We start from the raw sequence: 27,557 nt of genomic DNA, 5'->3' as shown, positions 1-27,557 counted from the left end.
ATTTAGTCAGAGAATCTTGCAGAATTGTAGCAGATTTATTTAGAAGTATAACATCATCTGCATAAAGCAAAGAGCTGACATTAACATCTCCAATTTTGATATCATGTTTAATACCACTTTCCTTCATGTGATCCATATAGATAATGAATAACAGAGGGAATAATGTACATCCTTGTCTCACACCAGATTTAACATTAAACCATCTTCCTGTACTTCCTTCAATTCTAACTGCTGACTTACAACTCAAATAAAGACTAAGTATTGCTTGATATAATGTCCCATTGACACCATATAACTGTAGCGTATTGAATAGCTTCTCTCTTGGCACCTTGTCATATGCCTTTTCCAAATCGACAAAACTTATACAGATCTTTGTTATATTCCCATGATTTCTCCACTATTTGTCATAAAGTAAAGACCTGATCCTGACAGCCTCTATTTGACCTGAATCCAGTTTGTTCTTCACCAAGCATTTCTTCCACAATTCTTCTCAACCATTTCTCAAGTATACTTGCATATATCTTACCAGGAACACTCAATAGGGATATACCTCTGTAATTCTCACATTCAGTTTTATTTCCCTTTTTATATATATAGGTACTATGAGAGCTCTACTCCAATCATTGGGAATTCGTCCCTCTGTCCAGGCTTTCTGAACTATGCAGTGCAGCCACTGTAATACTTTTATACCACCATACTTCAGCATTTCTGGTCGAATATCATCTACTCCTGCTGCTTTCCACATTTCAAGTCTTTGATGCCTTTTCTACTCCAAGTATGGATATACAGGGTGTTCGGGATAAATTTGACATATTTATAATTAATTATATTTTTCCGTAAGTTACATGTATTAACACACACTTCTCTTCATTTAAAAGTTTGGACCCTTCTTCATTCATATACAACATGTCAGAAAGGATGGATAGCTGGAACCCACCCGAATCACGGAAGAGAATAACTTGTATCATGATGATTCGTGCCCGCCATCAAAATAAGGATATTACGACTGCTGCCCAATGCTCCCTGAATACAGTAAAAACAATCAGGCATGAACTAGAGACTTGCAATGGTGACTACGAGGATGTAGCAAGAAGAAAGATCCCTAGCAGACGATCTGATTGCGTTCGTACAGCAGAATTCCTCGCAAATCTGCAGGAACAGGTGTTGAAGAACCCTGGCATTGGAATTCGGGCTTTGTTCGTGGAGTTGCTAACTGTAGTCAAGCCCTGGATAACAAGGGTAGCCAATGGTAGGCCGTATGTATGGCAGCAGGATTCGGCCCCTTGCCACACCTCTGGGAAAAGTCAAAAATGGTTATCTGAAAATTTCTACGACTTCACCAGTCCAAATGTTTGGCCTCCAAACTCCCCAGACCTTAACCCCATGGATTATTTTGTATGGGGCGCAGTTGAAAAAGACACCAATCGCACTTCCAGTAATACAAAAGCCCAGTTAATGGATAAAATTAAAACAGTTTTTGCGGCCCTTCCCAGGGAGACTGTAGCATCAGCTTGTTCGAGGTTCCGAAGCAGAATTGAAGCTGTGATCGATGCTAATGGTGGTTATTTTGAGTAAATCTTGTTGATAGTATTGTAATTAACTCTGCCTGTAATGTTTTTTTGTCAATTCATTAAATTTAATAGATACAAAGAAGATTTTCTTTTTCCTTACGAAACTGTCAAATTTATCCCGAACACCCTGTATATTCCTGACTGCATGCCTGGTGAGTGTTTTTTATCATCTATGTGCTGTCATCACTTCCTGTTTCATTTAGCAAATTTTCAAAGTAATTACTCCATACTTCAAGGATATCTTTTTCTCCCATTTTCATTTCACCTTTATTATCTCTAACTCCTTTTACAGCATTTTTTACTCCATTTCTAAGCTTCTTCAACAATCTCCAGAAAGTCTTGGCACCTTCTTGATATTTATTTTCTATGTTCTTGCCAAAGTTCTCCCATGACTTTTGTTTAGCTAGTTTTACACAGTGTTTAGCTTTCTTACATTTGTCTCTGTATTCTCTAAAAGCACAAGCTGACTTATTTGCCAGGAACTTTTGATATGCTTTCTTCTTTTCCTTCACTGCCTCTTTAACTTCCTGTGTCCACCATGGAGTTCTAATTTTTCTATCCTTGCAGACAACTTCACCACATGCCTCTCTAGCTGAATCCATCAGGGCTTCCTTCAAGACTCGCCACTGAATCTCCAAGGTTTGATTCCTGTTCTCAAACTCTTTCATTTTTAATTCAATAATCTTTGTGTATTTTAGTCTACAGTTCACATCTGAGAGCTGCTCAACTTTTATTTGTGTAAAAACTTTCTTACATGTTATTCTTTTCAATATGAAATTCAATTTTATCCTGCTCAAGACTAAATAGTGATCACTTCCAATTTCAAATCCTCTGTACACTCTGGTGTCCTGTGCCAGGGAAAAAACATCACTATGATCAGTAACATAGTCAATGAGACTTTTCTTATTCCTTGCCTCTTCTCTCCATGTGAATTTGTGCACATTTTTATGGTGCAACATGGTGTTAATAATAACCAGTCCATGCCCTGAGCAGAAGCCCAACAGGTATTTGCCAATATTATTAACTTTGCTCTTTTCTCCAAATTTTCCCAAAACATTTTTGTATGTCTGACAATCACTTCCTCCTCTGCTATTTAGATCCTCAACAAGGACCAACTTTTCCTTTTTCATTGTGTCAGTAGCTTTCTCTAGAGCCTCAAAAAATTCCTCCACTTCTACCTTAGTAGAACCTTCTGTGGGACCATAGGCACAAATAAGTCTCATTGTTCAGTTCCCCATTTTCATATTTGCCCACATTACTCTACTTGAGACTGCCTGCCATTCAAGAAGATTAGCCTCATATTTAGTGTTGAATACTATGGCTACTCCTTCTTTTTCTTGATTGTCATTGCCTGAATATAAGATTTTGTATTTATTGCTCAGAAAGATCTCACCAGTTTTTGTCTTTTTTGTTTCAGTCCTTTATTATGTCAATGTGGTACTTATCTAATTCCTCAGCCAGCTCCAATTTTTGCCATTCAGGCTTCTTATGTTGGTAGTACTGATCTTTAACTCTGGTGATGTTAAATTGTAGGTGTGTTTTCTGATTTTTTCTAGTAGCTGAGTTTTTGCTGTTCAAGAGTGCAGTGAAACAAGAAATAGTTGGGAACAAGTGGCATAGCATGAGTGCATACCATATGTAGAACTTTCACTATCAGTTTAGAACTTTCACTATCAGGTGCATAAGGCTCTTGCTGCCCCCCCCCCCCAAAATTAGGACAAATTTAAAGACTGCAAACAATGGGGGGGGGGGGGGCTTCAGAGCACTCTAGCACCTTGGGCCCTGCCTGCCTAAGGCCCTGAATAAAACAAAACAATGATATCTGAGATAATGATTTTGGTAAAGACCATGAAATAATACCATGCATAGAAGAAAATTAAAATGAACTCCTGAGTAAGAGGAAAACAAAAACAGAACATAATTTCTTACATAACTGACCTCTTGAATTTGAATCATGATCAGATAACAGTTGCTGCTGCTGCTGCTGAGATGCTTCCCTCAGAACATTTTGTGATTGATTCACAGTAAACTGATGATTCTGAAATTTTTCCATTTGTTCTCGCTGCTGAAAACTTTCACTAAATGGATTGTTGTCATCCTAATAATGCAAAAGGAATTAAAAAAAAATATTAGAAAAATATGCTGTTTACAAAATGTTTCAAAGTACTGTTGCATGAAGTGAAAATATCCATGACATCAATAAGCAAATTTCTAAATGTTGCATTCCACAGGAAAATAATCAAACATTTCAATATAAAAAAAATTACATAATACAAATATACAGGTCTTACCAAAAAAAAAAAATCTTTCTGCATGACAAGAACTACTTGGCATTTGGTCCATACCAAGAAACAATAAGGGATCACATAAAATAAGTTCTTAGTGATACCTATTAAGCATGCTTTAATTTATCTGTCATACACACATAGTATTGGTAGTATAAAAACCTGCAGATTATCATCAAAAGAATTTTGAATGATCCTTTTATTGAAACTTCTTAAGTAATCTAATATTAATTACAAAATCTTCCAAGTTAACCAATTCGTTCTTAAGGGCATTCTTAGCAGAGCAATTACGAGTACCTATCAGTTATTTTGGCAAATGATAGGGACAAAATACACCCTGGAGGTGATCTGCCTCAGTGAGTAGGTTTCAGTATTCTGCATTTAGATCTAACAGATTTTGGTGAATATAAAGGACTAACTGATGTTTTTGCTATTTTCTCCCTTCCCATTTGTTTAACATTTTATAAGTGGGTGTATATACATGCATGTCAAATCTGACTGTTAAACATCATTTTCACAATATAATGCATTAAATGATCTTTCTGAAATTCATGTAATTTTTCTTAAGTTAACCTTAAGAAAATGTTAACATTACATTATCGTGATATTAACAAGTATACTGTTAGTTCACTTACAGATGGCAATAATGGTATCTATGAATAGCCTTTGTAGCAGATTACATTTATGAATTTTAGACAGGATCCAAAAATTGGGGAAAAGGTGGTCATACTTACTTTCAGCACAACCGTTCACAATGGCACTATTCAGCAGTACACTAGAACTGCAATTTAATGTGTGTGTGTGTGTGTGTGTGTGTGTGTGTGTGTGTGTATATATATATATATATATTTTGATGATAACCTGCTTTTTTTACTACCCAAGTACAATATAGATATTCATTAAATATCTTATATTTTGGTCTTCTAAGGCACTTCTTAATGTATCAATGAACCCAGATCTTGGTCTTCCATTGGATATTTTTCCTGCTATCTTGAACACTCAACACACACAAAGCCTGTTTTGCTAACCATTTCTCTTCCATTCTTTCTAAATGGCCATAACACCTGAGATTATCTCCAATTACACACTCCTAAAAACTAACACTGTCAAGCTTTTTCCTAGTACAGTGGAATCTCAGTTGTCGAACATATTTTCCGAACAAAAAATGCCCCGGTTTCTGAACAGGCAAACGGCAACCACGTGCTGAGCTGTAAGGCAGGAAAGCGTCAGTTATGCAGCAGCCTTCATGTTTTGTTGTTTTTTTTCATCAATTATAAGCCACCATGGGGCTGCAGAAGAATAGTGATAGCAGCGAAAAGAAAAGAAAAGTTGTTAGAACCACGATAGAGATGAAAAAAGAAACCATATCCAAACATGAAAATGGCATTCGTGTCTCGAATCTTGCTATGCAGTTCGATATGGCGAAGACAACGATATGTACAATACTCAAAAATAAAGAGGCGATCAAGAGAGCTGATGTTGCAAGAGTGAAAGTTCTTGCTAAACAAAGATTGCAGATGATTGAAGAAGTGGAAAAATTGTTGCTGATCTGGATAAACGAGAAACAGTTAGCTGGTGATAGTGTTTCTGAGGCCATAATTTGTGAAAAAGCGAAGCAATTACATGATGACCTGTTAAAGAAAAACCCTGGTATGAGTGCTGATACTGATGTGTTCAAAGCTAGTAGAGGATGGTTTGAGAAATTTAAGAGGAAAAGCAGCATACATAATGTGGTTAGGCATGGGGAGGCTGCAAGTTTGACCCGAGAAGCTGCTGAGAAATATGTGCAAGAATTTAGTGACTATGTAAAGGCAAGGATTTTCTTACCCAAAAAGTGTTCAACTGTGATGAAATCAGCCTATTTTGGAAAAAATTGCCAAAGAGGACCTACATCACTCAGGAGGAAAAAGCATTGCCAGGGACACAAGCCAATGAAGGACAGGCTGACTCTTTTGCTATGTGGAAACGCAAGTGGGGACCAAGGTCAAGCCATTGCTTATGTACCACTTTGAGAATCAGAGGGTGTTTAAGAAAAATAATGTGATGAAAAGTAAATTGCCTGTTATTGGGTAACCAGGCAATTGTTTATTTAGTAGATCCATGAAGTCTTTGCCCCAAGTGTAAGAAAATACCTCCAAGAAAAAAATTTGCCAATTAGATGCCTTCTTGTGATGACAATGCTCCTGCTCATCCTCTAGGCTTGGAGGATGAGTTAGTGGAGGAGTCTGATTTTATCACAGTGAAGTTCCTAACCCCTAACACAACTTCTCTAATTCAGCCCATGGACCAGCAGGTCATTTCGAACTTTAAGAAACTCTACACCAAAGCACTGTTCCAAAGATGTTTTGAAGTGACCTGTGACACAGAATTAACACTCAGAGAATTCTGGAAAAATCACTTCAATGTCCTCCATTGCATAAGTATCCTTGACAAAGCCTGGGCACAAGTGACTTACAGAACGATGCGGCCAGGAGGAAATTGTGGCCAGACTGTAGCAGACAGACACATTGAGAGGCTGAGCATGTTGTTCTTGTTGATGATATATTGTGTCTCTGGGCAAAAGCATGGGCTTGGAAGTTGACAATGTTGATGTGGAGGAGTTAGTGGAGGATCACATATTTGACAAACATGAGCTCATGGAAGAATTGGAACGCCTTCAGAAGGAGCAGCAAAAGACGGATGTGGAGGAAATGCCTTCAGACACAGAGGAAAGGATTGAGGATGTTCCTAGTTCTTTGATCAAAGAAACATGTGCGAAATGGGGTGAGGTGCAAAGTTTTGTTGCAAGATATCACCTCACAAAGCTGTAGCAAACCGCATCCAAAACCATTTCAATGACAGTGCCATTCAGAAACATTTTAAAACACAGGCAAAAACAAATGTCATTGGACAGGTTTTTAGTGAGACAGAGGCGCAGTGTCTCAAGCAGAGTCGAGTGGTGCCAAGAGACAGAAAAGAGAAAAAACCCCAGAAGGACAGTAACCTGATGTTTTTATGGAAGGGGGACTCCTCTTACTCACTGCCTTGTACTTAAGCCATCAACTCTCCTCCATATGTATAGTTAAAGTTAAATTTTCGTTTTTATTTTATCTATTTATTGTGTTTATTCTTTTTATGTAAGATTTTATGCATTTTCATTATGTTTGAATATGATCTTATGCATGAAGTACTGTTGTAAAGGTTTAAATAAACAATCATCTGGGGTTCGGGAACGGATTAATCCATTTTACATTAATTCTTATGGGAAAATGGTTTCGGTTTTCGAACAATTCGGTTTCTGCGCAGCCTTCGGGGAACGAATTAAGTTCGATAACCGAGGTTCCACTGTATTCTTTTTTAATATGATTCCACCCACTAATACTATCTGTTCACTCTTATAATCTTGGATTAGGAGAGTGAACAGATTAGTGGAGCAAAAAGATGACATTTGTGGAAGAATCCACAAGTTAAAACTGGTTTGAATGGTAGTATGTATACATCTAGTTTAGTGTTTTGACTAATTTCTTTCTTATTCCATATAAATTATTCAGTTGATTAACAACCATACCAGCTTTACTAATTCTGTCTCTTTGCATATTTAATTTGCCACCTTCACTAAAAATTATGCATAAATAACTGGAATATGAAATTCAATGTAAGCTGGCTGCAACCCAAAATTAAACTTGGACCAATTAATTGGTTTCAACCCACTTTAAATAACATTGCATTATAACAGTTTTTAGTGTTTTTATGAGGGTTTAATATATGGATGTAGTTCAGAGCGACTGCTTGGAGTTTCTGACATAACTGTATAAATTTTTTAATTAACTATTTTAGGTATATTGGTAATCCTTCTCAATGCTTTTGACTAAAGAAGGGTGAGAATTTCCCTACTTAAACATTTATTCACTTGATACATGCATGATGAGAAACAATGGCATCTTTATATGAGACTTATCTTTTCTGTTTCTTACTTTTTTTGTTTTTAACAAATTATGCTGCAACAGTTTCTCTATTTGAGTGGAGACTTTATAAATATGGGAATGAAGGATTTATACTTAAAGGGAGTTTAGCACCGCACTCCATTCAGTATGAAATCAAGCTGTACATTGATATCCACTACCAGGCAATCAATACACGTACACAGAAGCAAAATGTCAAGTTACACTAGATTATTGGGAAGGAGACTTACAACAACACCAATGGCTCTTGCAGGTGAGCCAGCAACTGAGCGACACTGGCTGGGCCATCCAGAATTATCAACTTTGTCGAAATAACGCATATATATCATCAGATCCCCTTTAGAATGTTCATACTTCACTACACAGAAAACAATATGTCAGGATGTTGGATCTCAGTGATAGTAATCTGAAATAGGAAAGCAAAAAACACTATGTTGCCAAAAGTGTCCAGACACCTGTATAGCTCTACACTGCCTTGCCTGTATGATGCAGATACATGTCTGCAACACTATATAAGCATAAGCATGTGAGCATTAGCAGTGTAGACATTCTTTACTGTCAGGATGAGCGAATGAAAAGTTGAGGCTGTTCGAATGTGGTATGATACTCGGAGCCAAGTTCTGTCATTTGATCTGAGAGATTTCTATCACATTGCACATGCCCTGGTCTACTGTCAGCAGCGAAATTACAATGAGGTGGAAATGAGATGGAACTACCAAACCCCTCCCCAAAACTGGTAGTCCCAAGAAACTGACCAATCTGGATCAGCAAACTCTCAGGCATGTTGTCACAGTAAATTGTCAGTCAGCCTTAATAACCATCTCACAAATGACTTCTGCATGAGCTCAGGAACTGATGCCAATGACAGAACTCTTCACCAGGATGTGTTTGACTATGGGTTTAATGGTCGTGATGTGGCTCACAAGCCATTGATTACAAGTGACAGTGACTCCATCCAGAATGGTGCAAACAGCACCATCATTGGACTGTGGATTAATGGAAGAGGGCCCTTGGAACGATGAATTGAGGTGGATAATCTGGCAAGCTGATGAGCGTGTATGGACCTAGGGGATGCCTGGTGAATGATGCTTACAGGAATGTTTTGTATCAACTGTGAATTTTGGAGGCAGTAGCATAATGGTCTGGAGCTGTTTTTCTTGTCCCAATGGTTTCTATGTCCAGATCTTTAAATGCTAGTGCCCAACATGACATTTTTGACAATTCCTTTCTTCCCACATGGCGGCAACAGTTTGGAATAGGCCTTAGCTCCGTGGTTTGAAGACATGGAGGTAAAAGAACTAAAATAGCCAACCCAAACCCCTGACCTCAACCCTATTGAGCATCTTTGGGATGAGCTGGAGCAAAGGTCACGTGCCAGACCTACTCGCCTAACTAACACACATCATCTGTTCACCATACTACAGCAGGAATGAAAACGAATTCCAGCAGCAGTTTACCAGAACTTAGTGGCGAGCTTATCCTTGAGGGTAATGGCTGTAACAGCAGCAAAAGGAGGCCTGACCTCATATTGATAGCAACAATGTAGTGACAGGAAATACAAACAGTTATTATCTGGATACTTTTGGCAACATAGTATAGATTCAGGAGGAACAATGAAACATACCATCACTGATGGTATGAACCTGTTAATGATGTCTACATTAACAGGTTCATGGTGGAGTGTTGGAATATTTGGGAGGATTACCAAATTAGTTATTTACCAAACTGACTATTTGGTATATACTCAAGATTTATCTTATTTCCCATGAAATATTAATTATTTACACGTAAACAGAAGGTAAAGATAATAATTTATTTGATTATAAGACCATAATTTCAGTCTGCAAATTGCAGACCATATTCAGTGGCAAAAAACAGTTGATTCAAGGTAGAATGCAAACAATGGAATGAGCTGTGTGAGGTTATATTTTCGGTAACGTTATATTCTAATTGAGGAAAAGGTTAATCATAACCATATGCAGATGCAGACACCATAGAAAAGCTAAAAACTTATTTTGCAAGAACATCAAGGTACTATGATTTACCAAAGCTCCATAAAACAGACAGCCCACTACATCCAATTGGAGACTGTATTGATTTGCCTACACATCGCATAGCCTAATTTTTAGGAAACCTACTGAAATCACATATTGGCAAGTTTTGCTCATTTATAAAAAATTTTTCGGATTTCATAGACAAATTGAAAAATGTTTCCATACAATCCACTGATCTTATGGTGAGCTTCAATATAGGACCCTTATTTACAAACATACCTCTTAAGGAGACATTGCAGCTACTCTCTGAAACATTCACACAAGATATAGTAAAACTATTCAAATTTATGATGCATTCCAGATACTTTGTTTGTCGAAACAAATTCTACAACCAAGTGGAAGGAACTGCTATGGGAAGTCTATTCCCCCCTATTCTATCTAACTTTCATTTAGAGCATCTAGAAGACCTTTTTTTCATCAATACACTCTTAACATTCATTTTGGGTTTGGCATATTAACAACATTTTTGCTGTGTGGCTTCACAATAAAGAAACTTGACCAAAATTTTTAGCTACTATAAATACCTTACATCCCGATATCAAATTTACTGTGGAAATTGAAAAAGACAACAAATTATCTTTTTCTAGACATTCTTCTCATTCGTTCACCATCAGATGATTTAACCACATCAGTTTATCGAAAGTCTACATTCACTGGATGCTACATTCTTCAACAATCGGTGCACCATCCTTTTCAAAAGACAGGAATCATAAAGTCTTTAATTCTAAGAGCTAAGACTAATTCTTCAACTCCTCATCACTTACAGCAAGAACTCTTAAATATCAAACAATATGCGAAATTAAATGGCTTCTCAGAAAGGACTACACAACATCTGTTTGATTCCAATAAACTGAACCTAAACAACAAGGAAACAGTACGTCAAGTTCCAATTCATTGTATTCTGCAATGTATTCCTGCAATGTATTCCCATACATTGCAGGAGTTTCAGAACCGATTTCCACAATTTTGAAGAAACATGATTCAGTAGCTACTTTTAACACCTATCATTAAACTCAACTTTTTTCTCCTCTTTAAAAGATAAATGCTCTTCGATGTCTCTTCCTGGTATATATACCAAGTTTCTTGTGACTACCATCTATACTACTTTGGACAAACTGGATACTGAATAGAAAAGAGAATACAAGAACATCAATCATATATTGCCCACAGGAAATCTGATATATCTGGATTGGCTCAACACAGAGTAGACACAGGCCACAACATTCTCTGGTCTGAAACATGCTTACTGCATTGCTATTGATACAAATTTGAACATTTGTTTCAGGAGAGTACTAAAGGTCTTGCTTCACTGCCCAAATATGAATAGGAATGACTGCCTATTGTCATCAAAAATATGGGAACGTCTGATTAGAGTCAGACATCATTTTTTTTTAATACTTACTATTAAACCAAGAATGGTATTTTATAAAGTAATAAGGTCTCAAGAAACTAACAAGATGCTGTATCATTGGGTGATTTGTAAATTATAACTTACAAAAAAAAATTTTTAATACATACATACACATATATATTATTGTATTAGAATAGAATCATTTATATGCCAGCATATGTCCAAAAAAACCATTACATTATTAAATCTTGAATGAAAGGTATTATATTGTACAATATTTCATTCAGATTTAATACAAAAAAGTTCCCAGAGAAAATGCTTGTATATAGGTATAAGTGAAATTGTTGACAGAAGTAACGAAATAATCATTTAATTGTAAATTCTCCTATGTATTATATTGTTAAGTGTCCTTGTAAAACCGATAAGGGTTGGAATTTAGTGAAAGTTATGTTAACATGAGAAAGTTAGATCTAAGTATACAACGAGATAATAGGCTTAAAAAATGATCCCAGGCAGTAACGTACGCGAGGGTCCAAGTTGCGCGCATGGAGAACGCAACGAGGAGAGAACGGTACTGAGTGCAAGAATTTTAGGTGCTGGCCGGAAAAGAGTGAAAGGGAGAACAGCTCAGCAAGGATACATAGAGCTTGGCGACGACAACTCGGGGCTCTTTTTTTGTTCGGGATTCATGTTCCAGTCATTCCCAGAGAAGTTGCATGAGAGTGGTAGAAGAGAACGATGTCCAGCGGCAGCCATGCAGCCAGATAGCGATCCAGAGTGGGCATAATCATCGGTACAGCGGCAAAGCAGCGCAAACCGATCAACATGCAGAACCGCATGGACCGAACCCGGCAGAGCAGCTTCGCCCACATCGAAAAAGGTGATTCGTGATTGTAATCACTAGAGTGTCCTACTTGAAGACAACTGACCGTAAGAGAGGGTAACAAGCCGTGTGAATTTTTCGGGAAATCGAGAGAAAAGGCAAGAGAGATCCTGATACTCGGTAATGTAGAGACTTTTCAATTCCTTTGTATGCAAGAAACAGTTAGTGTGCAAATTTTGCAGATATGCTCAGTGACTGGACTTACAAAACTGATCCAGGACTTTAGTATCTAATCAACTGGTAGATTGTCTTAGCTCTGAGTAAGAATTCATGTTTCATGTACAGTGTGGTATTGAATTGCTAAAGTTTGTTATAGCCTGATAGTTCTTGAATCTAGAATAAGATAAATGCTTGTACAAGAATGTTAGTTGAATAAGATCAGGTCAGAAATTTAACTGGTAATAGATATTGTCTCATATTGTTTATGACTAGAAGTATTAAGATTATGTCTGGTTAATCATTTTTAATTTTGTAGGAGAGATTCAGTTTTGTCAAGTGATCTTAATATATGTACATCATATTAGAGTAATGAATAAATCTTTCTTTTTCTTATCTAACAAATTGCCTGATCTGTGAACTCAATGCACCACTCATAAAAATAGAACCATTGCGAGTTAAATTGTGGCAATAACTACGACTGCAGTAAGAGTGAAGTTATACGAATTTTTTTTTGTAATTGGAAATTTTAATTGCTTGATTATAAAATAGTGTATCATTCTGAGTGTTAACTCCCTGACAAGGGAGATTCTTCTGTCTAAGAATTTGAATGGCGCAGCTTTAACAAACAAATTTTTCCATATTCTGACACGGAGTTAATTCCAGATTTGTATCAAAGAAATTTGGCTCTAGATATGGGCAATTTCTTTGTCTACCAAGTTTGGCACATGTGAGCAATTTAAGTAATGGTCACAGAGTGAAAAGGATGAAAGCAAGCGCGAGAAATTATATCAAGTAATAAGGATATTCACTAAAAATAATAATCGCAAGTTTTAATAATAACAAATTATAAACACAACAAACAAACACACACACAAGGTAAGAATTGAAGTTAAAGTGAAAAAAAGAGAAATTTAACAACATCAACTTTGACTATTATATTGACTTTAACACCCGATAACAAATTAAATCAGTTAAATTTCTATAGTGAAAAGCAATTAATAATAATTTATTAATGATAAAAAAAAAAAGAGGGATGGTCTGGTATCTGCTTTACTTGGTGGCTATATGTAATTGCAATTTATTTCAAAAATGTAATTTTTAATTTTCTTTATCGTATTTAAAATATAGTAAACCCTCGATTTTACAGATCTCGATTTAATGGACAGTCCATATGTCACGCGTGAAAATTAACACCCTGTTAATTTTAAAATGCTTTTAACCAAGATTTGCTTATAATTAAATTAACAGGTTATTTTTTGTTATTAATTTCCTCTTATTTTTAAGAAATTTTGACAAATAGGCCATCATATGTTGGAAAAAAACACTGTAGTAATTTAGCCAACATAAACGAGTCACAGTTTATAAAACATATCTGGCAAATGATTAGCATGTGATCACACCAATTATGCTGTAATTGGTTCTTTTGTCACGTGGCGTGACTTTCTGCAACAGTTTTAATGAGTGTTGGCCAATGTTCCGACATGCGCTAAGTAGTGTGCATTTGTTTACTCGTGGTGAATGGTTTATGTACATACATATTTTATAGACCTTTTCAATATAAATTTTAAATTCGATATGTATGAATGATAAAATACATCTTTGTAACCCTAACCTTAAAATATGGACAAATGGAAAAGTTTCCAATAAGTAAAAACATGTAATTTAACATACGCATTCGGAAAATCTACTTTATTATATAACGGACACCATCCCTCACCCAAATTAGTCCGTTATATTGAGGTTTTACTGTATTTTGCTTTCTATAAAAAAACAGGACATGAACACTTACCTGAGACACATGAACTTGGTGTGGTCGAGGTCCACTATCATTCTGTGTGGAAACATGGGGAGATACTTGCTGTGTTAACATATGTGACTGTGCAAGAGGTGATGGTTGTTGAATAAGTGAAGATGGAGACATAGAAGCTGGGGATTGTTGCATTAATGGTGATGGAGAATGCTGCATTCGTGGAGAAGGTGAAGGTCCCATGGGAGATGGAGACATCATAGGTGACTGCGGTGTTCCAGAACTCTGAACAAAGTACACATTGTATTTAATTTTTATGTTAGATATCAAGATAATTCTATAACATCTAGTTATTTTTCTTAAATAAAACATATCAAATGTTCAATTAATACCAAGATCATATGGCAAATATCTAGGCACTTCACTACCTGAAGACTCACCATATACTTAGTGATGCAAATATTTATGCTGCTTTTCCTACATTAGCAACATATGGATAAAAATGGAAAGGTTTGGAGAAACGTGATCATTTTGATATGAACAAAGCACCGGATTCAGGCTAACATAGAGGTACTTAGCAAACCTTCTATCTTGTAGTGTTCGTTTCATCCTTTGCATCCAGATTGCCAAATTCCTCTCTTCAGAATTCCTTACCTATGCTAGAATACCCCAAAAGAGAAATACAAAAATATACATTACAAGAGCCAACTATAAATTAACTTGCAAACATATTGCTGACATTTGAAGCCATTTTGGATGCCATAGTATTGTTGGGCAGGTTCAGGTGGACATGATTTCATGTACACCCAAAGTTGGATAGCTGAAGAGTGATAATCAGATAGGTTATAGCTAAGGTTATTATTGAGATGGACCAGATTGAGGACAATCTCTATTGATTTCGCAATTCTTCTCTCCAGTTCATCATAGCATCTATGTTTGCCTCGATTTGTTCCAGATCACTGGATGAATGAGTGTATCTTCCTTGTTAGGGTGAGCGGAATTAAGAACATGAAACACAGTGTGCTGACTCTTGTTCTGCCATATGTAGTGTCTCTCACATGTTCTTCCATATGCAACTCAATGGATTTTCTTTGTCTGATCAAAATAAAAAGACCTTATGTACCAAACAGAAAACAAACGGGGGGAAAAAAAAAAAAAAAAAACAATGAAGCAATTCTGTCTATATGTAAATTACATTTATGTTAAAGTTTTACTTTACCAGGATAACACTACTAATCAATTAATTTAAATTTTTGATGGGATGCAAATACTTTCTGAATAACTATCTGTAATCTGTTTACAGGACTGATTCCAACATGGTGGTAAATCCAGTAACAATCAAATATTAAAAAAAAATCAGTTCTTTTATTATTAGGTGTAGAACATGATAATGCACTGAATGTGGACTGTACACAGAAGAACAGATGGCTGTAGAGAACTTAGTGGGTCTAAATAAATTACACGTTTAGCAGGAGTTTTCTTTTATGCATAAGAGTGCAAGCTGGATAGCATGCAGTTCAGCAGTATAGTTAGAGCAATTAAGTTGAAATTTTGAAACAATATATATGATCAGGGAGGAAACTGCAGTGCAACAAAGATTGCTCAGATTTTGAAATTTAGACAAGTGAGAAATTGGATTATGATACATATGTGCATTAAAAAGATTCAGACAGACTGATGATGTGATGCAAACTTCCCATGAGGCAAGACTCATATTCACTGCATGCAATGTTGTCCACATCACACTAAGAGCTTGTATAATCTCTTTGACATATACAGACAAATGATAGTCCAGTGTGTGTGTAATTCTAAATACATGAAACAAATACTAGTCCATGTATGATGATTAGGCACAGATTTTATTTTTAGGACAAAATTAACTGACACCTGCCTTCATCAAAATGAGAGAGCCAGTTCATTTGCTTCAACATAAAGGCTCTGGACACATGACCAAAATGCACTAGTAGTCATTTCAATAGAATGGTGACAGACAGTACACAACCAATGCAGAGTACTTTATCTCAGACGCATAGAGTTGTGACCACAATCAAGCTTTGGGATGAGTGTGGACAATATCCAATGCTCTTTAGCAGTTTTTTCATAATTTCAAATATTTATAAAGCATGTAAAGTTCCTTAAAAAACAAGTCTTAATATACCTCTAAGTGGTATATTAAGTTTATTCCAGTGGCTGGAATAAAGTGTTTCTAACTCAGACTTGAAAAATTTGTCCAGAGAGAAAGAGATAGAAGAGTAACTTGATTATAAATTTAGGGTAATTTCCAATTTGAGAATAAACACTTAAGTAACTTAAAGGATTTTATAGGATTGATGCAGAAGAAATGTTAGAAACACTTTATTAAGAGGTATATTAAAAGGAAAAAAATCCAAATTCTAGAGGAGACAGAACAAGAGCTCATTCCTAGAATTTGGATAAGAGTGAGGACTATATTTTTTCCATGTAGAGTAGAGAATGAAGGGTAAGTGTTGCCTGAGTGAGTTGTGTGTGCTTTGCCTGTTATTAGTTTCAAGGGAAGGTATGATAGATATTATGCTGATAGTCTGGGTCTCCCACAATGAGTCTTAGGACTCCATGGAGGTGTCCTTGCAATAATAATAATATACTGTGCTGGGTTTAAAACAAGAAGAATCAGAAAACAAATACCAGTTACAATACAAACAAGCACTTCAAAAAACAGACAAACAACCAAAGCCTTAATTTGGTGCCCTCTAATATACTGGCTGCTGAATTAGAAACCTTTATGCACATGTAAGTAAACGTCACTAACACATTGTTATATGCAAAATATTTCGTCATGTGCATCAACAGGTGTTCTAAGAAACTATTAAAGAATACCTCAATAGTGTTGATCAGAATGGGAAAAAAACAAAGGATCTTTCAGAGTTTGATAAATGACTTATTGTGCATGCCTTTTGGCTGGAGCCATGATTTGAAAACAGCAGAGCTGATTGGTTTCTCAAAAGGTAAGATATCCCAGGTGATTAATATTAATCAGTGGAAAAACAACCCACATTGCTAGGCATAAGTGTGGTCCTGTCAGGAATGAGATCGATGAAGCTTCCATCACTTTCTTTGTGCAGAAAGTGATGGAAGCATATGATGAAGGCTGTGTTTCATTTTTTTCTCCAAAGGTTGACAAAATACCATCACATAAAATATGTACAATATATATACACTTAACACACCATCTCAGCAAACTATGCACAAGGAATTGAAGAGGATCAGTTGATTAATTGATTTGGGATTTTATGACACAAGGACTGATAAGGTCATGCTGTACCAGAACACAGGTTACAGCAGTACACAGGGTGTTGATAGGTAAATAAATAAATAAACCATAGCCACATTTAGCCACTGAGAGCATCAACCTGGCCAAAGATTATTGGGATCTCTGAGACGTGGTTGACGGAGGATGATATAATAACTGGAATTGAAGTGGCAGGGTACAGCATTTTTCGGCAGGATAGGAAAGGAAAACATGGTGGTGGAGTACTGCTTATGATAAGTGATGACTTATGTCCTCTAAGAGTGGAGGATTTGGAAGCATATTAGAGGGGAGAGAGAATGAGGGATGCAGGTGAACAATCAAGGAACAGAATGGTTAGAGGTGTGATGTATGGAGACTCAGTGATCTCTGGTGTGCGAGATAGGATGCCAGAGGTGTGTTTGTCTGGAGGGATGATAGAAAATGTGGCTATGACAATTAAGAGGGGTGAAAGGATGGATGAAATGATTGTGATGGTGGGTACGAATGACTCGAGAGACGGTGTAAATCGGGCAGAGAGAGAGATCTGAGATTCTTGCTTGAAGTTGTGCAAAAGAAAACACAGAGAGGGAAGATTGAGTGCATGTGTTGCCCAGGTATGATAGTGACGAGCTGAGCAGAAGAGCAGCAATACTGAATCACATAATAGCCAGAATGTGTCAGAAGAGAGGATTGGAATATGTGAATGCTTGGAAGGCATCCACGAAGGCATCTGGAAAGATTGCTGTTTTCTGAACGAGTCAGTGTGTCAATGCAGGGAAACTAGAATTCCCAGGGTGGATGGTAGCAGGGGTGGCCTCTTGTGGGAATGGGCGAAGACATCAGGTAACATTGAGCCTAGGGGGCTCGAGAGGAGACAATGATAGGTATAGAAGCAGTGACATTTTTATGCTCTATACTAATGCCAGGAGTACCAAAATAAAAGAGATGAATTAGTAGCGCTGATAGCATCAACCTGGCAAAAGATCATTGGGATCTCTGAGATGTGGTTGACAGAGGATGATATAATAACCGGAATTGAAGTGGCAGGGTACAGCATTTTTCAGCAGGATAGGAAAGGAAAACATGGTGGTGGAGTACTGTTGATGATAAATGATGACTTATGTCCTATAAGAGTGGAGGCTTTGGAAGGCAGTGGCACAAATGGTTTTGAAAGCATATGGTGTGAGGCAGAAGTGGCCAAAACAGGATATTTAGTGGGGTGTTGCTATAAACCAGGGAGCACAGAGGGTGAGGACCAGGAGATGTTTAGGCAGTTGAGCTTGGCAAGTGCAAGAAGAATGATTGTTATGGAAGATTTTAACTATAGCAGTATAAGCTGGGAAGAGGAAAATGCAAGTAGTAAGCAGGGGGATAGAATTTCTGGAATTCTTGAGGGACAAATGTCTTCGGCAGCATGTAATAGAGGGAACAAGAGGTTCAAGTATTTTGGATTTGGTCATAGCATCAGAAGAGCTGATAATAAGTAAGATGACATCTCTCCCACCAGTTGGAGAGAGTGACCATGTGGTTTTGACTTGGAAGATGAACAGACATGCTGGTGTATCAAAGAAAAGGGAACGTATGTGGAATTATAAGGCGGGTGATTATAATAGTCTTAGGTATCAGCTAGGGGCAGTTCCATGGAGGGCAGAATTGGAAGGTCAGGATATCGTTACTGCTTGGGAAATTGTGAAAATATTTGTTAGCAGCAATAGTAAGCTGTATTCAACGGGTGAAGAAGCAGATGCAATTTGGTGTAAAGTGGATGACAAATGATATCAAATGGGAACGGCAGTTGAAAAAGAGATATAAGGAGAGGGGTGGAAGACAGATACGTGAAGAACATAAGAAGCAGGCCAGGAGAGTGACCAGAATGGTGAGGAAGGCAAAACTGGAATATGAGAAGAGAATGGCAGTAAGATCCGAAGAAAATCCTAGGGAATTCTTTTAGCTATGTCGTCAGTAGGCGGAGAAACAATTATGGAAGAATGACATTGCGGGATAAAAATGAGAATAGAGTGACTGATGCAGAGGACATAGTGGAGTTGTTCAATGAGCACTTTATTGGAGTATTTCATCCTGGGGGAGGTTTTAATACTAGAGGGATAGGGCAGGTTCAGGGTTTAGAGGTGCAAGAGGGGGGGGGGGGTCTGTCCCAAATACCATGTACTCTGGATACCAGTAAAGCTGTTGGACTGGATGTTATTTCACCATGGGTTTTGAGAGAATGTGCTAAAGAACTGACAGCTCCGTTGACCTGGCTTTTCAATAAAAGTCTGACTGTGAGAAAGGTACCCAGGGAATGGAAGGAAGGTAAGATAGTGCTGCTGCATAAGGGCGGTAGAAGACTGGAAGTGTCTAATTATAGGCCTGTTCGTGTGTCATCAGTAGTTGTTAAGGTCTTGGAGAAATTAATGAGGGACTGTATACAGCATTGGGCAGATGAGGGTAATGTTATCTGTGAGAATCAACATGGATTTGTTAAGGGGCACTCTTGCTTTAGTAATATGATTGCCTTTTATAATAAAGTGACAAGAGCAGTTGATGAGGGAAAGGCATATACTGCCATTTTTTTGGATTTTGCAACACCGTTTGACAGCGTGCCACATGATAAGCTGATATTTAAGTTGCAGCACATGGGTTTACATGTCAGGTTAGTCAAATGGATTCTGGATTGGCTGACCAATAGGTATCAGAGAGTTGTGTATGGTGGGGCAATATCAAGGAAGCAGAAGGTTACAAGTGGGGTTCCACAGGGCTCAGTACTGAGACCTATATTGTTCAACCTTTATATCAATGTTATTGTCAATGGATTGCAAGGGGACATTCAGTTGTTTGCAGATGTGGCAGTCTTGCAAGAGGATTTGAATAAACTAGACAGATGGGCAAATGAATAGAGGTATCAGTTCAATGCAGCAAAATGTAAAGTCTTGAGGTTTTGGATCCATCAATGGGAGGATGCATACTTGATTGGAGGAGTTGTACTGGAGGAGGTAGGGGAGACAAGAGATCTGGGGGTGATGATTGATAGAAAACTGAAATTCAGGGAGCATATTGCAAAGGTGGTGAGGGTAACTCAGAGGAATGCTGCAATACTGAGAGAAGGACGCTGACCTGTAGAGATAAAAGAGTTATCATTCCGTTATATAAGACTCTGATGAGACCACCGACTATTGTTCTCAGATTTAGTCCCCAGGATTAGAAGGGGATAAATTGACAGTGGAAAGTGTACAGAGGCGGATAACATAGATGGTTTCAGGACTGTGGACTGCAGAGTTTGGTGGATAGAAGGAGAGGTGATATGATCGAGACTTTTAAACTGTTGAGAGGCAGTTACAGGGTAGACATTGGAGAGCTCTTTCACTTGGTGGAATGTCAGGAAGTAACAATGACAAGTGCCATCCCTAGAAGTTATGACAGGAGGCTGTGCACAAGAGGGTGAGGAGTGGTTTCTTTGCATGGAGGGTGGTTGAACCTTGGAATGCATTGCCCGAGAGTGTGGTTGGAGTGGGAACTGTCCATGGGTTCAAGGAGTGGTATGATAAGCTTCGTGTTTCCTAAAAACGACCTCCCATGATGAGTCTTTTGACTCCATGGAGGCCTGGATAATAATAATAATAATAATAATAAAAATAATAAAACAGCTACAAGGACATAAATTAGTGAACAATGTAAAAAACCTTCTTTTTCTTCTTCCTAACATGGATTTTAGACCAGGTGTTATGGTCTCATGCCATCTCTTTCTTTGTCTTCCGATTCTTCTTTTTCCACTTATGTTATATCTGTATAATATTTTTGGTAGTCTGCTGTTGTCATTCGATTTAAATATTCTATCCACTTTCGTTTAAACTGTCTTATGTAGTAATTAATGGTTTTATATTCAGGTATTGTAAAATTTCTTCATTTGTTTTATGGTCCCACTTCGTATATCCAGCTGTTTTTCTGAGAAATTTCATTTCTGCTGTTTGAATTAGTTTTTTCATCTTTCCTTTTTATGGTCCAAGTTTCACTTCTGTATAGTAAAATCACATCCCAAGTATTTACTTGTTCTAATATTTTATTATCTATCACTATTTTACTTCTTATTGGGTTTTCTCCTTTCAATGCCATTATTTTTGTTTTTTCTTTAGATATTGTCATATTATATTGTTTTGAGATATCATTTAATGATTTTAATGATCTCTGTAAATCATCTGATGTAGCTAATATAATTTGATCATCTAAGCAGTGTATCTATCTTCATTTGTTGGGTTATTTGTATACCAAATGGGTCATACTATTTTCAGATTGTTATAATTTTATTTATATATATACATACTGAAAAGCAGAGGTGAGAGGGTACATCGTTGTTGCGCTCCTCTTGATATATCTTTCTATTCTGAGATGAGTTCTAATTTAACTGCTATTTTATTTCCTGTATATATTTCTTCAATGGATTATAAAAAGTTGGTTTGGTATATTTAAATCAGTTAATATTTTAAACAATTTTTGTCTACTAATTTTGTCAAAGGCTTTTTCATAATCAATAAAGGCCATGTGTGCTTCTTTTTGAAATTCTCTTCTCTTTTCTATTAATAATTTTAGAGTAAAAATTGGATCTATATAGGATTGGCCTTTTTGGAAACCATTTTGTTCTTTTAGCAGTTTGTCCTCTACAATACTGTTTAGCTTTTCTTTGGATATTACTGAATATATTTTATATCCTGTATTTAGCAGACTAATTCCCCTATAGTTATTGCAATTATCTTTATTTACTTTTTCATAGATTGAAATAATGTAAAAAAATATATATACAAAGTTTAGTACCTACATATAAACAAATCCATAATCAAATGCCTTTGAATAAATTAATGTTTTGTAAAAATCCAAGAATATAATGCAATCTGTCCAAGTCTGATAACATCTGGCTGATTGTATATGGCTCTGCCAGATAAATAAAAATGAATTTTTCTCTTGCATAAAGTATTTGCAATCCACCGGAATATGACTAATGTTAAAACAAGTGTTGCATTTCCCACACATAGGTGGGTCATCAGTCCTCAGTAAATAAGAATGTGTAAGATGACTGTGACCTATGAGGAGCCAGGAAGAACACCTTCCTCTCTTCTGTTCCTAAGTTGACTAGACTGCCAATGCTTAATTCCAGGCTTAATCTCATGCAATTTGTTTGTCTGTACTTCCTGCCATGAGTATTGCCAGTGAGCAATTTATTTTTTCTTAATATCTGATCCACACATGAAAGGCCACAAGACCTATAGCACATTAGTGCTGTGTGTGGGCAGGAGGAAATAGAAGAAAGGAGGAATCTGTTCACATATCGCTTGAACAGCCAAGAGTTGTAATCTTTGGGGAAGACAGAGTGGGGGGGGGGGGGAGAGAGACTGTTCCAAAGGACAGAAGTAGATGAGATGAAGGAGGAGGTACTGAAGTTGGTTCAGTGAGTTTCAAGATGGACTGTAAAAAGGTGTTGGTTAGTAGTGGCTCATGTTATAATAATTTTAGAGGAGAGTGGAGGAATAATAGTGGCCAATTCAGAAACTGAATTGGGACTGAAGTGGGTATGTGAGACAGGAATCATTAATTTATTAACTTTCATTATTTTTATGATCATTAATTAACTTTGATTTTATAACCTGTGTGTAGTCAGTATAAGAAACCATCAAACAGTATGATGAGAAGTATTTCCTGATCTAGCAGCTGCATCTGCAATGTCATTTCCATTCAATCTGAACAGAACATCAAGATTAAGGCTCTTGATTTTGCAAGAGTTGTAGCACCTCACCAAGCACATTATCATGGAAATGATTACAAGGAGAGAATGAGTTCAATTTTGTGTTCGTTATGGGTTTGGATTCTAATATTTTAGAATCCAAATTAGAAATGTGGATAAGAGGATGGCTGACTGGCAGATATCAAAGACTGGTATACAGGGGGATGTGAACCTGCAAAATTTAAGGTAACCAGTGGTGTACCACAAGGATCAGTCCTTCATCTGTTGTTATTCAATTTGTACCTTAATAACACTGGGAAGGATTTGACATGCAACATACAAATGTAGGCAGTTAATCAGGAATGCGGCTGATATGCAGTACTTTCAGAATGATTTGAATAGGCTGAAATTGTAGGCAGGGGATAATAGATATCAGTTCAATGTCAGTAAAGCTGAAGTTATGCACTTTGGCATGATTAGATATCCAATGTCATATTATATTGATGGGATTATGCTAGAAGAAACTGACGAGGCTAGGGATCTTGGACTGTTAGTAGATAACAAGTTGAAGTTCAGGGTCATGTGACAAAGACTGCAATTACTGCTCAAAAGATAATTGCAATGCTGAAACAAACTTTCACATGCAGATATGATTGTGGTGTACCACAAGGATCAGTCCTTCTGGTACACCACATCTAGTTTCTGTGGTGATTCTGATACAGCGAGTAAAGTACAAAGGAGAGTATTAGAAATGATATCTGGATTGCGGAATACTGATTATGAAGACAGATTGAGAAATTGTAGACTGCAGATACAAGCACACAGGAGAAAGAGGGATGAAATGATTGAGACTTAGAAACTTCTTAAAAGGGCATACAGAATTTCACTTGATGTAAATTTTTATTTTATGGATTGTGGAGAAAGGACAGGAGGGCATCCTTGGAAGCTGAGAATGAATGCCACTAAGAAAGGGTGAGATCTAGATTTTTCACTCATAGAGTGGTGCATGATTGAAATGGACTGCCATTGGATGTTGTGTGCACAAGCAGTGTGAATGAATTCAAGAACAAGTATGATAGTTGGTGCATGTAGTATGTGTCCTCCCTCGATGAGTCCCTGACATCCTGGAGGTCTCTTCTTAATAATAATAATAATAATAATAACAAACTCTGCTGTATAATTACTGCAATCGAGTGGGATCTAGTTGGAGATTGGAATGTTAGGAAACACAGCCAACAGAGATCTCTGATCGTGAGTCATCAGCACAGACGGTTCATGATCAGAGTGGGCTGCTCTGTGTCCATTGAACAATTGAAGGTAGACAAAGTGAGAGGTTGTAGGATAGGGTGTAAGCCTGCCATGGAGGAATGCTGTTTTGATTGGTGCAGGTAATATTGTTAGCACATGCCAATAGCTTCCATAGCCTCTTTAACTCGCATACCAAAAGACTGGATGATCACCTGTTGTGTGTGATACAGGATCTCCCCAATGTAGAGAAAAGAGGCTAGTCCATGTTGAGTGATCCGGAATGGACTTTATTTTTTAGGGCACAATTAAAAGAGATAAATGTTTTCCCCTAAGTGATGGGGGGGGGGTCATTTGATTCAACATAAAGACTTTGAAAGGGTGATGTACAAAAAGCACCTGTAGCTATTCGGATACCGTGATGATGGATCGGGTTCAATCACTGTATGTGCACTCCCTTGCAGAACTGTAAAACTGGGACCAATAATCAAGCTTTGAATGTACAAGTGCATGATAATTACAAAGCAAGGAACATCGATCGGCACCGCATTCAGCAGAGAATAGAGTGCAGAGGATGTTCAAGTCTTTTTTGCACTTATCCCAAAGATGATGAATCAGTATCAGTACTCAAGTAAAGAATCTGAAAATTTGTCAACAGTGGTGTCAGGAATACCTTGACTGGATACTGGAAAAAAGCCATGTGAGTCAAAGTGCACCTTGTTCTGTACTAACAGTGGATAGAGAGTTTTGCAGGAGCCCCACGAAGCAATGAACCCAGCTTGCCTTGTAAACACAAGTGAAGGTTCTGGAGTTGGTGTCATGGTGTGGAGCATGTTCTGTTGGTACAGTACAGGTCCCCTGATATTGCTGGAAGCTTGTATGTCCTCCAAGGAATATCTGAACATTGCTGCTGATTAAGTCCATCCTGCAATGTTGTCTATCATACAAGAATTGTTCAGCAGTGATTCAGTGAGCATGATAATGACTCCCACCATCTTCTCTAACCACCAGAAAGCCCAGATCTGAACCCCATTGCAAAAGTATGGAACATGTCTGGGATCAAAGTCCTCTTCTGTCAATTTTGAGCCAGTTAAAGGGCTGTCTTGTGAACTCCTAGTATGTTTAAACATAGCTGTAATCCAACGCCTTGAGGAATCAATGCCAAATTATAATTTGGCTATAGGAGGTCCAACATATTAAATAAAACTTTCTAGTTCAGTGGCTGGTATGTGTAGTACAGAAGTTTTTAGAGTTGTTAACAACTCTAAGAAGGTGATCGAAGATGATGTCTGGTTTTTTTTTTTTATGTTGAGCCCATGCATGAGAGGTTGGCTGATCAACCCATAGTACATTAGTAGTATATTAATGAGCCATATACCTTGAGGTGCTTCATAGACACTACCAACTATAAAAATAATCTCTCCCATTTGTATCAACTGTTGTATAGCACAATGGTTTTCTTTCATCTAATTTTGTGCAGTGTCCAAAGCATAGTTTGCAATCCTGACTTGCCATAATGATGGTGGTGAATATATTTCTTGTGTTCTCCAAGGTAGATGTTAACAGATGTTCCCATCTGTGCATAGTAGGCTGTCAAGCATGCTCCTAATTCCCAACAATATGGCCGTATTAATCTGCCAAAAATCTGGGAGATAGTCATCTTAAGATTAGCTTCAACCTAACAACCATAAAATTTTCTTATATTTAACATTAGAGGGACAAAATTAGGATTTAAGCAATTTTATCAGTTACAGTTTGAATTATAAATAGTAATTGTGCTCTGAATGTTATTATTATTATTACGTAACACCTCCAGGGAGTCCAAGGAATCATCAAGGGAGGGTACCTACTCTACAGCTCTTCCTGTCCACCAGCTGCAACTACCCTCATCTACACCACCACCGCCGACCACCACTACTAGTAGTATTTTCACAAACAAACATCCATGGCGGGATTTGAACCCATAGCCTTTTGGCTGATGAGCTGATATGCTAACCACTCAGCCAACTAGGCTGGCATATACTGATTTGAAATCCAGTGAAATGTAATGTAAGTCAGTTAATAATTTTTCCTCCTCACTGTAATACTGTGAGAAAGAGATGAGTAATGCCCAACACCCAAGGACACTTAGTTGTTACCAAATAACAACTATTATCATAATTTTAACTATGGTCATAATTTCAAAGCAGGAAATTATAACCAGCTTAGGATAATATTAGGTTTGATCCCATGGTATGAGCTGCTAGATGGAAAGAATATTAGCAGTGCATGGCAAGTATTTAAAAAATGCACGAGTAATGCAATATCAGTACATGTCCCTAGACTTTGAAGAATTAACAGGGTGGGAGTGAAATGGATGCACAATTTTATTGAGTAAGAGATCCTTAAGGAAAAAAAAATGGATGTGGATAAAATCCCTGTGTACACTATGATGGGTGTCAGTTAAGAAAATTATAAGGCACAGGCTAGAAGAGTTACAACCAAATGAGAGAATTAATGTGAAAGAATAAATGTGAAAGAATAAATCTTGTCAATGCAGATGGTATGTGGGTGGTAGATACAGAATGGATTGCTTAGCTACCAAGTGACAATTTTGCTAAAAGCTACTAACCTAGTATATGCAAGATTGACTCCAAAACTACTTCTACACTAGAGGAAGAAACTAAGAAGTATCTGGGGGGAGGTACTAGAGCAGTTACATAAACTGAATATGAATTTGCCAATAGGGGATGATAGAATACTGGTATGGATGTTAAAAGAATGTTCATCTGAAATGGTTTGGCCATTTCAGATGAACCAGGACGAAAAATCTAAGTCTCAGAATAGGCAGTATTTCAGAGGGGTGGAAAGAATGTATAATAATACAATTGCACAAGGTTAATGCAAGGACCGATGTGTCTCTAACTATCAAACTATCAGTATCTCTGGAGCGGTGGTGAAGATTTTGGAAACGTTAGTAAGAAATCAAATACAGAAATGGGTTAACAGAGAATCTATTCTTTGCAATGAACAGCATGTGTTTACTAAGGGAAGTTAAGGTTTGAGCAACTTGCTCATGTTTTATAATAATGTTAAGGCCAAATTATACAAGGGGAAATGGATACTCTGTGATACTTTTGGATTCTGCTAAGGCTTCTAACAGAATACAGCATAGACGGCTGAATCATAAGTTGGCAGATATGGGATTGGATTATAAACTACCAGTTTGGATAAGAGGATGGATTACTGACAGATATCAAAAACTGGTTTATCTCAGGGATTAGTAAATAGCTGTATTATTCAATCTTTACATTAATGACATTGGGAAAGATTTAATAGGTGACATACAGCACTTGTAGAATGA

General features: G+C 37.1%; 1 protein-coding gene across 1 annotated transcript in view; it reads right to left on the bottom strand.

Annotated features, from left to right (window-relative positions):
• Positions 1-27,557, bottom strand: part of LOC150093819 (histone-lysine N-methyltransferase 2C-like) — a 1,065,326-nt gene that overhangs the window by 324,519 nt on the left and 713,250 nt on the right. The window contains exons 47-48 of the mRNA XM_090412524.1: positions 14,034-14,276; positions 3,510-3,669 (exon numbers count right to left, since the gene is read on the bottom strand). Of these exons, the coding sequence (XP_090268650.1) occupies positions 3,510-3,669; positions 14,034-14,276 (403 nt within the window). The remainder of the gene's footprint in view (positions 1-3,509; positions 3,670-14,033; positions 14,277-27,557) is intronic.

Source organism: Typopeltis vanoorti, chromosome 23 (assembly GCF_054136105.1).
Source record: "Typopeltis vanoorti isolate ZY-2024b chromosome 23, IOZ_Tvanoo_1.0, whole genome shotgun sequence".
Lineage (NCBI taxonomy): Eukaryota > Metazoa > Arthropoda > Arachnida > Uropygi > Thelyphonidae > Typopeltis > Typopeltis vanoorti.
Note: the sequence above shows the minus strand (reverse complement) of the source record. Positions and strands in the feature narration are given on the sequence as shown.